Here is a 13,571-nt window from a genome sequence, read left to right as displayed (position 1 = left end):
CCCAGGCAGGAAAAGCGGAGATGGAGACAAGAGCTATGACACGTTGGACTTACCGAAGCGCACGGAACCATCGAAAGGTAAGCTTAGGCCTTCGTCTCTTTGATTTCATGTCATCACACAGTCTTGCACACACTCATACACACACACACACACACACACACACACAGGAAAATATATGAAATAACATGTACAATTATTAAATTCAATTCAATGATAAAAATAGTAGGATCAGCGATCCTTCAGACACACTCCAAGACACAGACAGGCATGTGTGCTAACTAGCACACATGCGTGCAAGAGGAGGAAGTTATCATAACCCATCAGTTTTTCGCTGGAGGGTATATTATGTAAAAAAATTGTAAAAGGCAGGAGAGCAGTGCACTCAGATGATCTGCATTCAGCCACCTTCCCACCTACCTGCTTCTATCTTTTGTGCCCCTGTTTTCTGAAAGAAACTGGCTTGTAAATCTAACCTAATCACTGTGGAGGTTTACCGAGGTGTTGCCTTGACAACCAGCCATCAGCATTGTATTCCCGCTCTGACGCAGCAATTTCTTGGGGTGTAGTATGAAGCTAAAAATTGATGCTAAACACAAGCTACTGTACAGTGCAAATTATAGCTGCTTTGTGCTTTATGAGGGGGAATTTTGTTTTTTTGCAGAAATGGAGACAATTTGTCCTGTTTCCTGCTGTTATTCACAATGTGCTGTCTTGCTGAACAACGGTTTGCCTGCAGGTACGCTACGCTGCTGCAGATACACAGCCATTATTGTGGTGATGGTGGGGAGAGATAGAGGGAAAACGTTGTGCCTGTTGAGGGAGAGGGCTGTCTGGGGCTGGACAGACCACTAACAGATCATATTTAGTCCTCCTCTTTGAGTCCTGCTGCTAGCTACCACTGTCAAAAACAGACCCAGAGTAAATCTGTTTTTCTATACTGGCTAACTGTCATTCTTCAAGCCCCGAAAAACACTTGACATATATAAATATATATATATATATATATATATATATATATATATATATATATATGTCATGTGTTTTCTGTTGTGTTATAAAGCACCGTCCAGCCACACCGGAACAACGACTAAATGGTTTCAGCGCATGCTTTCTCTCATGCACTTGCCTCCGGCAGACAGGCTGACTGCTAAACTGGTTTTCAAAAATAAACATTTGCCAATCCACACAGCAACGGGGTGCTGATGGTTTCAGATTCATCCACTAATTAAAAAGCTCACTTTACAACGGTGGAAAGCGCCAGCGTAGTGTGGATAGATGGCCGTGAAGGAGAATAAAAGATTCAGAAACCTAACTTCATATCTGCTGTGAAGTGGAAAATGGAAAACATTACTTCTTTGTTTGGCCACAATCACAGATCCTCCAGGGCACTGTAATGTGAGGAGTTTGTGTCGCATTATTAACACATTTAGAAGTTTCTGAAACACATTGAAACATGGCGGCCATTTCAGGAGTAAAAAAATAAACAGACCGACACTAAAGACGAAATGAGCTGGGCTGCATGTTGACGGTGCTGCGGCGGGAGAAAGCCTGTATACCCTGTCTTCAGACGTGGTTCATGGCTGTCCTCTGTGGAGCCATGTGCCTCGTCTGCTCTCTCTCTGTGTCTCTAAACGTCTTAGAGCGTCCCCGAGCATCTCTGAGCGCTGCCAGCCTCCTGCGCCTTTGTTTCCCCCTCGTCTTGCCCAAAGACAAACTGTGACAAGCCATTGTGACAGTTGCGAAAACAAAACCAGCGTGCTGCAACAACGCCCACCGCCGCCAGCCCCCACCCCCCCAGACACACACACACACACACACACACACACACACACACATAAATCCCCCACACCACCCCGCTCCCCGCTCTTGCCAACGGCAACTCAACGTGGCGTGAATGTTAAAAGTGATTTGATTTGGGGAGGTTTTGAATATGAAAAGGCCGCTTTGCACATTTACTACATTTGGCACAAATGCAATGCTAATTTTCCATGTGTGTGAACCGAGATAAACAAAACCTAAGATATCAGTCAAAGAGCTTGATGCATCATCTCTTTTATCATTCTTATTATTGAGTTATGACATATATAATGAAGAAGGAGGGAACACATAAACATCCTTCAGACCCTTCTAGAGAGCCGTTCTGAAGGTCACTGCATTTATCCACTGCGTTTGAATAAACCCGTTATAGACTGTACAACAGTATACTGCACCTGTATCACTGTGCAGATGACTTTTCCCTTTAATTTGTCAGTGGTGAGAGAAGGTGGATTTTGATTGTAACATAGTGCTATGAATAAAGTGCCGTCACAACGTTTAACAGTCTGAGATAAAACTCCTTTGTGTTAAGAATCCACCCCTCGACACAATTATCCTCTCAGGACAAAGCTCCATGCATGGCAGAAATGCATGTTTGCACTGCAGGCTTGTGCTATTTACTAAAAAACAAATATTGTAAAACACAGGGCCCTGTCAAAGGCAGTCTTGCATAATGCTCGGCTAATGAGATTGAATTTACTCTCAGCGCCTAGAAACATTAATTACTCTGGACCTTATTGGAACAACATCTCTTTGAAGTTTAGCAATGTAGGTGTACATTCTATGATAATGTTTGTATTTCTGTAGACTGTTTGAATGGACACGGATGGATGTGGTTGGATGTTCCTGTGTGTGTGTGTGTGTGTGTGTGTGTGTGTGTGTGTGTGTGTGTGTGTGTGTGTGTGTGTTGGGGGTGTGTTTGTGTACAGGCATTTCCACTTGACCATTGTAGTGAGATGGTCGCGATTAGAAGAGTGTATCTGTCGTCTCATCTGTGGTCAAACCGAGAGTTCGCGGAAGGGGCCAGACGGGGCTACCAGGAGCCAATGGTTCATCTCTCTGTTTGTTTGTAGTTTGCACACATCTTGGTGTGTGTGTCAGGGGGACTGGTGAGTGTTTGTTTGTTTTAGATGGAGGAAATAAAAAAGAATGGCTACCACAGAGGATACATGAGACTCACAATCCTTTCTTCCATATAAGATGGTAGACACGTCAGATACATTTAACAATTACACGTGAGGTCATTTGCCAGCTGATTTGATCAAAGTCAACACAGTAAAATGCATTAAAGATCAGGCTGGGGTTAGCTGTAGTGTCAAGGATACTAATGGCTTCAAGGCTTGAAATCAAATTCAGAAAAAAAATTCATTCAAATCAAACTATTTATTGCTTCATGCAATGTTATGCTACATTATGCAACAAAAATCTACGTTATGCAACATAATGCTATTTCATACTACGTAATGCAACATAAGGCTATGTTATGTTGAGCTGTACTTTGCTATATTTGTTATTCATCGTTCGATCCAGTTGCTTTTGTGGCTACTCAACTGTGTTGTTGCTTAGCTAACATAGGCCAAGTGCTAGCATCATTAATAATAGTACGTAACTGCCTGTAGAGTTATGGTCACCCCTATCCCCCCATTCCCAGCCCCTCATCTCCAGAGCAGAGCTAGGGAACGGGGGACAAGAAGAAGACAAAAAAGTAATTAAGAAGTGTTAAATGGGAGAGTTAATAAGGGAGCTGGCAAGCTTACAACCACCAACACCTAATTAATTGTACAATTATGTTATTGTTTAATTCAAAAAAATATTAAGCAATACATCAGGATGTGTGAGATGAAAGGAAAATAAGGGGGATATTTGTTTGAAGGTAGAGATCTATTTTTTTCCTCCTCTTTAAGCATTCAAAGCATTCCCCTCCCTCCGGATCTTGCTTCCAAAACCTTCCCTCACCAGATAAAATCTGCAAAATCACCAAAACAAACTTAATTACATTGTTGCAGTCTTCATCTCCCTCTGCCTCTGACGCTGCTCTCTCTCTTTCTCTCTCTCTCCTTCTCTCATCCTCTCTCTGGCCAACTCTCGTTCTCCCTCTTTCGCTGTCTCCCTCACCATCTCCCTTTCTGTCTCTATCCCTTGTCCCCCTCTATCACACTCTCTCTATTATCCCCTCCCTCTCTGTGTATCTCACGCTCTCTCTCACCTTCTCTCTTTGTTCCTCCCTCTATCACAATGCAGCATCGCCTGCCTCAAATCCTCTCTGGCCCTGCTAGTGTGTTATGAATTAATCTCCGACAGACAAGATGAGTCAAAAATTGAAAAAACGTATCCGCAATGGAAGACAAACCTTCATTCAGTCATTTTGGCTGCAATGTTATACGTGGTTCAGATGTCGAGCTGATACGACTCAGCCTGAGGTATCTGGATTTCCAACACAAATTGCTGTGTTTGTGTTTGTGAATCATCAACTTTTATTTAACCAAGCAAGTCAATTAAGAACAAATCTTTATTTGCAATTACTGCCTGGCAAGAGGCAAAATATACCTCCTGTGGGAACAGGGAGCTGACTGATTAAAGAAAATACGTAATTATATTTTCCAACTTTCAGGTCAGACAGACGGACGGACGCAGAGACATTAGAGACAAAAAAACATGAACACATGAACAGGCAATTCTTGGCAGAATAAACAGGGCAGTCAAGCCATACGGCACAGCATCACAGATAACATATGCCATTTACATTTACATTTAGGGCATTTAGCAGACGCTTTTATCCAAAGCGACTTACAATAAGTGCATTTGTTACAATAAGTACATTTGTCATAAGAAGTGAAACAATATATCGCTGTCGGTACAGTAAAGACGTTCATAGAACAAAGTGCAAGTATTACAATCGCTAGGCTAACCCATTCCCCGTGTAAAGCAGCGATAGCAGCTACTGTAGATGCTACACAATTAAGTACCTTGAATAAGTGCAATGTACAAGTGCCAGGACGTACAACATTCAATGGTGGCTGTGCATTGGTTTCTATGCAGAGTCGAGATGAACTCTGAACAGGTGAGTTTTGAGTCTTTTGCGGAAGCTGGTGAGCGACTCTGCGGTCCTGACATCGGTAGGAAGCTCGTTCCACCACTGAGGTCCCAAAACAGAGAAAAGTTGTGACTTCGCTGATCGACCTTTGCTTGCTCTTAGCGATGGCAGTACCAGACGTCCAGCTGAGGTTGTTGAGCGGAGGGATCGAGCTGGGGTGTGTGGCTTTACTAATGCTTGGAGGTAGGCAGGGGCAGTTCCATCGACTGCCTTGTATGCCAGTACCATCATCTTGAATCTGATGCGAGCTATTACAGGGAGCCAGTGGAGGTCTCGGAAGAGGGGGGTTACATGTGAGAACTTTGGTAGGTTGAACACGAGGCGCGCTGCCGCATTCTGGATGCGCTGCAAGGGTTTAATCGCAGAGGCAGGGAGTCCAGCCAGGAGCGAGTTGCAGTAGTCGAGGCGGGAGATGACCAGTGATTGGACTAGAAGCTGAGCTGCTTCCCTTGTGAGGAAGGGCCGGATCCTGCGGATGTTGTAAAGTGCAAATCTGCAGGACCGGGCCACCGCAGTGATGTTTGCGGTGCAGCACAACTGATTGTCCAACACTACACCAAGGTTTTTGGCAGTTGGAGAAGGAGATACAGTGATGTTCTCAACAGTGACCAGTAAGTCCATGTGTGGGCAATCTTTCCCTGGTATTAGGAGGAGCTCAGTCTTGTTGAGGTTAAGCCTCAGGTGATGGGCAGTTGTCCAGGTGCTGACTTCTGCCAGACATTCAGATATGCGTGTTGCAATCAGGGCTTTGTCAGATGAGGGAAAGGAGAGAAATAGCTGAGTGTCGTCAGCATAGCAGTGATAGGAAAAGCCGTGGGATGTAATTACAGAGCCCAGAGATCTGGTGTAGAGGGAGAACAGAAGAGGCCCCAGCACCAAGCCTTGAGGGACACCTGTATCAAGCGTCCAAGGTTTGGACAAGGAGCCATTCCATGTTGCCTGATAAGTGCGATTCATCAGGTAGGACGTGAACCAGGAAAGGGCAGATTCAGCTATGCCAAGCTCGGCGAGAGTGGCGAGGAGGATCTGGTGGTTCACAGTGTCAAATGCTGCAGACAAGTCAAGGAGAATGAGAACCGATGAGAGGGACGAGGCTCTGGCCGCCCGGAGGGACTCAGTCACCGCGAGGAGAGCCGTCTCAGTGGAGTGTGCTTTTTTGAAGCCTGACTGGTGAGGGTCAAGCAGGTTGCTAGATGAGAGATAGGAGGACAGTTGGTTGGCACGTTCTAATGTTTTAGAGAGGAATGAAAGAAGAGATACCGGTCTGTAATTCTGGATGTCAGTGGTATCAAGCGTTGGTTTTTTGAGGAGAGGCTTTATTCTGGCAGTCTTGAAAGACGTTGGAACAATGCCAGAAGTGAGGGAGGAGTTAATAAGTGTGGTTAGAAATGGCAGGATGTCGTTTGACACAGCCTGGAGGAGGGAGGAAGGGATAGTGTCAAGGGGGCAGGTGGTGGCATGGTTAGATGTTATAATTCTGTTGACCTCGTCTGAGGTGAGAGGGATGAATTGGGTAAAGACAGAGGTGGGGGTCGGGGGAGGGAGGATGGTGGCAGTGATAAAAGAGGAGCTAATGTCCTTTACTTTCTGGGTAAAGTAGGTAACAAAGTCATCAGCAGTGAGGCAGGAAGGAGGAGGAGGGGAGGGAGGGTTGAGGAGGGAAGAGAACAAGGAAAACAGTTTCCTGGGGTTTGAGGCGGAGGAGTTATGCCAGCACACTGGACAGTAGCAAAATCCCTCATAGCACAGGAGGATGCAAGGTAGAGTGAGGGGTGGAGAACTAGTAGGAGACCTAAGTCTATGGATGGACAGACGCGGAGAAGATAAGGCGAGGGGGTCGACAGTGCAGGCTGCTTCAGGTAAAGCAGTACACACACAAACCTACACACACAAACACTGTGTGTGTAGGTGTGTCACTTCCTGATTTTGTTATAGTTGTTGTCCAAAGGCCAACCTTTTGTATAGTGGCCCAGGGTCAGAAACTGTATGAGCAAGCAAACTGTTACCTACCTAAACTGAAGCAGCTATATGACAAAAAAGAACACTTGCAAAAATAATGTTCAATCCAGGCAGTTTTTCCAACCGCTTTTTCTCTGCTCATCATTCATCTTGGATGACATCGGAAACAAAGATGGCTGAGGCAGTTGTATGCCCAGGAGAACCATACAAAATGAACAAATACTGCAGAAACAGAAATTGACTGTTTCTGGACAACAACTCCTGGCAGCTTGCTGTAGGGCCACAACAAAAGTTATGGTTTGACAATATTGGCATTTAGCAGTGGCAAAGGGACTGGTCTCATGACAGCAGTGAACCAATGAAGTTGATTCAATGTTGGAGCTTAAACATCTTCTTCAGATTAGCCATATTAATACTGTTCCTGAGTCATATACAGTTTGAATCGACCAATAAGGACGAACTGACCATAGAGTAGAGTACCATGTTATGTTAGACAAATGTTCTCACTAATAATCTAACTGGCTCCATTTTACATCAATAATTAGTAGGTATTGGGTTATGCATCTTACCCATGGATAGACTGGAGATATTTGGGTTAGAAACCATAACCTTTCCGTTTGGGAGTAAAACTCACTGAGCAGTCTACCGTCAAGAGAGTCATAACGTTTGGCGGTGCGAGTCGTCACTACTTTCACTACTTTGCCTTGCGTCTTGAAGGCGCAAAGTAAAAATAATGTATGACAGCTGAAGGTTTGTCAAAGTTTGATCTGTTCATATCGGTGCCTGGATTGAGCTTCCTCTGATATGCCCGTCAGGATAACCACATTAGCCTTGGATGCTACGCCGAGAGAATCCACCCGACAGCAATCCGTTTGCGCGGCGCAAACCTGACACGCTACGGCAAAAAAACGGAATCAATTTCTCAAAGCGACTTGCATTGGTGACGCCAAACCAGCGCTGTGTCAGGCTTAAAAGGTAGCACCATACAAATTAGGCGGGACAAGTTATATCTTGAGCGCCTACGTTGTGCCCCAAGCAAGCAGCGGAACTTTCTGAATAATTCAGAACTGCAGAAAAGTTTCTCTACCATTTTTTTATTTTTATTTATTTATCTATTTACTTTGGTTCTGTTTAGAAACCTCATACCCAGATACTGAAAGTTCTCCTTCACTGAGTTGGAGTGTCTGTTTTCTGCTGTCTTGTCGTTCACGAACAACAATCCCCCTCATCTCTGAGTGGAACACAGATATAACTCCTTGGTTCATACCAAACTGTTTTACCTCCCAACCCTCCTACTCCTCCTGCTCTCCCTTCACCTCCTTCTCCTCCTCATCCCCCTCCCCCCTCCTCCTCTTCCTCCGCCTTCTGTCCTCCCACTGTCACAATTCACATGAGTGCGCGACCAGACAGTTTGACGTCAAACGGCATCGCTGGTCTCCGTACATCTGTTCATACACACACAGTCACGTATGTAACACGAGACGTAATGGGTTTGAAAAAACACACACGGCTCTATTGACACACACACACACACATTGTGCCAAATACCTCGAGCATACCGGCTTCTCTGGCCTTTCACCCCCTAACTTTTCTGAACTCAAACTTGAGTTGTGTACATACGGTCTGGCACCATGCTCGCTGTCTATGACTTTACCTTGCCCTTGACAGGCCTGAACAGAAAGCAGCATCTAGCAATGCTTCAACAAGCCTTAAATGTCACCTATTTCCCCACCAGGTGTGACATTGATTAGGCATTACAAACCATTTCACAATCTAGCCTCTAGTGACATCACTCATGGGAGTATCCACCCAGATTTAGGATGAATAGATCAAGCTAATGGCACTCCCAGTGGACTGAACCAAATGGGAAGCTCATCTATCCATCAAACAGCTGGGCGGTGACTCCCACGTATGATGTCACAAGAGGGTAGATCGTGAAATGTCTTGAAATGTCTTGAAATCTCTAATCAAAATCACACCCGGTGGTAAAACGGAGGTCCTAATTGTTCAGCTTCTTCTGATCCGGCCTAGCTAAACTATATCCCTGGCGTCATTGAGGCTGAACTATAGCCGCATCAATGGCCACCACTTTGGCTATCGCGCTACGCAAACAACGAGGGGGGGGGGGAAGCAATTAGTATAATTACCCCTGGTCTGAGGTTGAGGTGTTAGCATCACATTAGCGCCATTTCTTGGCACTCAATTGTCACCTCCTCCACTCCGCTAACCATCTTGTGTTCCTGGAGAGCTCTGGGGAAGTCGATCGCAACACTACAAGCACTCAGGGTACATAGGATGGCATGGTAAACAATAAGCGGTTATGTTTTGTTTTATTCTAGGCTATAGTACCGCTTCTGGGTACTATATTTGTATCCTGCTGTATTGAAGCCATGAGATACAGCAAGCGAGCGGTATAAACAGTTTCAGTGGGAGGTTTAATGAGGACCAGCTACTGCATGCTTCATTATAGGAATACAAGCGCCCGGTCCTCATAAATAAGCTTTTACCATAATGTGTGTGGGTGTGTGTGTGTGTGTGTGTGTGTGTGTGTGTGTGTGTGTGTGTGTGTGTCGGTTATTGTTAGTGTCTGTAAATTAAACTTATTTATGGTTACCTGCAAGGTTTGAGAGTGCTGCAGGTTTTTTTTGCACTGTGTTTACATGTGGTGTTCCGCAGTATTAGGGGAAATGTCTATCCCCATGAAAGCCTGTTGAGTATTTTTAGCATCGCTGTGCTTTTCAGTGTTTTCCGAAGGCACTCCTTGCTGCAGTGCATATTTATATATATTTATTTATCGACTTCCACAGTCAACACTGACACGAGTTGACATTTTTCCAGCTTAGGATAAAATTGGTACATGGTTAAATGTGCCATGTGCTTGTGCCATAGCGTGCCTGACTTTAGGAGGGTGGGGGTGAGGGGAACTTCTGAAATACAAATATTTAACCACGCTGCTCATTTTAGCAGCATGACGTTGATGTTTCTCGTCTTAGAAATAATTGTAGAATTTTTTGAAAATGTGCTTCCATGGTGTGTAAGATATGCTGAACAGATCGTTGATGTTAAGAGAAACATCTGTATTTAGCACCTGGAACTGAAGTTGGGTGCGGGGGGATGGGGATTGGGGGGTTGGCTGAGGCCTCTGCAATAATTTGTTGAATCCTTTAATGAAACCATCAAACATCCAATAAGAAAACTGCAAGTGATGGATACTGAGATGGCGATATATTTGACCCCAGCGGTTGTTCAGGCGTGGTGCGTAGCGTAGCAGCAGGAGCAGGGGGTGGGCGGTGTTAGCACGTGAATAGCTTTAGAAGCTAATTCATTGTGTCTGACTCTTGTTGGTGTGTGTTTGTGCGCGGGTGGGAGGTAACTGTGACAGAGACTGTTGGGAAAGCAAGGGGGCTAACCCTAACCTTAGCTAACCCTAACCCTAACCCTAACAGTAGGGCCCTGCCTCTCTGTAAACTATAATATTATGAAATATTATCCGTATGAAGTGTCTCGTTAGCATGGAACAGGCACTTGTAAAGATTCCCTAAAAAAGGGAGGGAGTCAGTTTACTTGCACCTTTTACAATGTGGCCTACTACTAAGTCCTGTTTGTAGCCAATGTGATGTGGAGTGGTTTGGAGTGATTTAAAGTGTTTGTTTTGCTTCTGGGTGAAGAGGGCCTCCCTACTGTCTTTCATTAGACAAACAGTAGACTAATGATGTACACATTGCGTTGCATGAATGCATGTGTGTGTCTGTAAATCGACCGCACACACGCATGGAATGAGCATGTACCTAAACACATGTGTTGACCCCTTCCCCTTAGTTACTTAACTCTCCTTCTTTCACACGTACAAAAATATGCGCACAGGGGAGTACAGTGTGACCTTGACCAGAGGGGTTGTAAAATGTTGTCCATCCTGGTGTGTGTGTGTGTGTGTGTTTGTGTGTGTGTGTGTGTGTGTGTGTGTGTGTGTGTGTGTGTGTGTGTGTGTGCGAGAAAGAAAAAGAGGGAGGGAGGGAGGGAGCAAGAGAGAGAATACATGACCTAGAGAGGCAATCATTAGACACGGTGTCCCATTTGGGTCGGAGGGGCTCACGGAGGCCATGGGGGTGATTGACTGCACAATAGGCTTCGACCAATGTTTGTGTGTGTGCATGCTGTTGTCTGCAGCTGTGTACTCCATAGCAGCAGCAGGATTTCTGGATGTTCCTATCTTTTAACACCTGTGTGTGAGGGTATCTGTCTGTGCGCATTGCCTCAGCATACAAAAAAACATGGTCCTCGGGGGGTTCAGATAATCTCACACACACATCATCGCATCCCTGCCTCCGGTCACTGAGGAAGAGGAGCGATGAGGAAGAGGAGGCAGCCCGCAACTGGTATTCAGGCAGGCAGGCAGCGGGGAAAAGCCTTCCAATCGCACAGCCAATCAAAAGCTTTCATCGTCACTCCCGTGCTCACTCCGGTTCTCACCTCACCTCGCACAGCCAGAACCGCCGCCGCCGGTCGGATGCATGCTTACGGTGAGGCATCTTTGAGGACACGCCATCCTGCCTGTCGTTCTCCTCCAGCAGCCATGGAGCTCTCCACAGGGGGCCTCCTCCTCCACGCTCCCGGATATGCAGCGTGACATCCCAGCTGGTCCGATCCACCAGCGCCCTCCCTCCCCCCCGTCTCCTCCAGAGAGACAGGGGCCTTTAAATCACCTCTGCTTCTCATTCTGCCACCGCCGGTCGCCTTGGTAAATGCGATGCCTGACGTGTGTGCTCTATCAGTGACTGCAGACAGGATGGTGACGCGGCCGTCAGAGCATAATAACCCCCACACCCCCCCATCCAACACCCCCCGGCTTGTAATTATTTCAAGCACTGCACAGAACGTTATATGACACCGCAGAGCGACACCACAGCTGCATACAGATGTGAAAGGCAGAAACCAAATGCACTGGTGTTTCTTCAGCTCCGACGCCCTGACTCATTCAGGAAAAAGTACTCGTTTTGTCAATTCCAGCCCCTAATTAAACCTCCAGCCTTAGCCCTCCATTCCCCCCCCCGCCCCTCATCATCATCATTATTATATGGTTTCCAGAGTTTGCCTGAAGGCAAACAGTAGTTCTCAGGCTTCCACTTCCTCCTATCAGTCTAGCTATTTGGCCAATCACGCACGCACAAACACACAGACCGAACTCTGCAGTCTCTGATGACTGCGCTTGCGTATGAAGAAATATGTGCGGATCCATGCGCACGCAGTTTTACAACAAAACTTGGGATTGATCAGCTGTTTCTCAGCTTGACAATGTGCGTACTTGGGGAGTACATTTTTGCACATTCTCTGATGCGTACGCAGAACAAGCGGTAGAGTGTATAGGAAAATTACCATAGTAATTGCCAACATGTCCAAATAATGCGTTTGACCAACTTATACGGCGGCATGCGGCATGGATGTCTCAGGAGGTTGGAGTGGGTTGGCTGGTAACCAGAAGGTTGCTGGCTCGATCCCCGGCTCCTCCAAGCCAGAGTGTCGAGGTGTACCTGAGCAAGACACCTAACCCTAACTGCTCCCGACAAGCTGGCTCTCGCCTTGCATGGTTGACACTGTCATCGGTGTGTGACGGTGTTAACCATGGATGGGTGAATGTTAGGCCATATTGTAAAGTGCTATGAGGGGCCACTTCAAAGCACTATATAAAAGCGCTATATAAATGCAGTCCATTTACCATTTTACCATATACAAATACAATTTCCCCCCAGGAAGTAGCGTGAACTCTTATGATACAAATGATGTAGTCATACGTTTAAAGTAGGCCTATTCGATAATTGAATCAAGTAAGATTGATAATTTCTCATTAGTCAGATCATTTGACTATCCGGCACATTATTAAATGAGAGATTTTACGAAATTGTATGCAATTCTTGCAGCTGTGGGAGGTGAGCGTGTCAAATGGCCGATCTAGCATTTTGGAGTGGGCTGTCGCATAAGAAGAAGGGGCCGCGTCTTCTCTCTCTCTTAACGCCCAAGTCCTCTCCACCCTCAGGTTTTTGGCAACTTGCACGTCTCTAAAGATATAGCAGGAGCTTCCCAGCCCTCCATAAGCTGCTTAATCCATGCAATCCTTGGCAGTATCATCCTTTTAAGGACACGTTGCATTTTATTTGTTTCCATACACATTGGCAAAAATCTTAAGAGTGATAGACTGTGGTCGACATCGGACAAAGAGTTCAAGGACGGTCACAGAAAGGGAATGCACTCTCCAATGGTGCTTGCAACGCACATCTCCGAGTGCAGAGAACTTGGTCAGCCTCACTCATTCCCCCACCAGTTTGGCCAGTGCTATTAAGAAAGCATTCATTTGTAGCGCTTGTTTTGAGGTATATCAGAGGTTAAATATTTTTTACCTCCAATAGACAACTGTGCGGGAAATAGTGATACTCCTATAAACGCGGGACTTCGTCACTCTTCCATTCCATAAAAAATGTATCATCTTTATTAATTATTTTCATTCATAAATTTCCTTTGGTGTTAAATTGAATCTTTTGTGACCACCGTATATTGTAATTTATGTGCATAAATGTATGGTCATGATCTAAGCCGGTCATGAGCATAAGGATATAGAAAGACCTGTATTTACGTTCATGTTGCATTGCACACCGGTGTGTGCGTATGACAAGCATAAGATCACTTTATTACTCGAACGTTTTGGTGCATA

General features: G+C 45.5%; 1 protein-coding gene across 3 annotated transcripts in view; it reads left to right on the top strand.

Annotated features, from left to right (window-relative positions):
* arvcfb (ARVCF delta catenin family member b) overlaps window positions 1-13,571 on the top strand; it is a 90,056-nt gene that overhangs the window by 58,309 nt on the left and 18,176 nt on the right. For all 3 annotated transcript variants that reach the window (XM_079743116.1, XM_079743117.1, XM_079743115.1), the window contains one exon: window positions 6-77. In XM_079743116.1, coding sequence (XP_079599242.1) covers window positions 6-77 — 72 coding nt within the window. The remainder of the gene's footprint in view (window positions 1-5; window positions 78-13,571) is intronic.

This window comes from Pollachius pollachius (assembly GCF_949987615.1).
Source record: "Pollachius pollachius genome assembly, chromosome: 1".
In the NCBI taxonomy this organism is placed as follows: domain Eukaryota; kingdom Metazoa; phylum Chordata; class Actinopteri; order Gadiformes; family Gadidae; genus Pollachius; species Pollachius pollachius.
The sequence above is the reverse complement of the archived record's forward strand: the minus strand, read 5'-3'. Positions and strand labels throughout refer to the sequence as shown.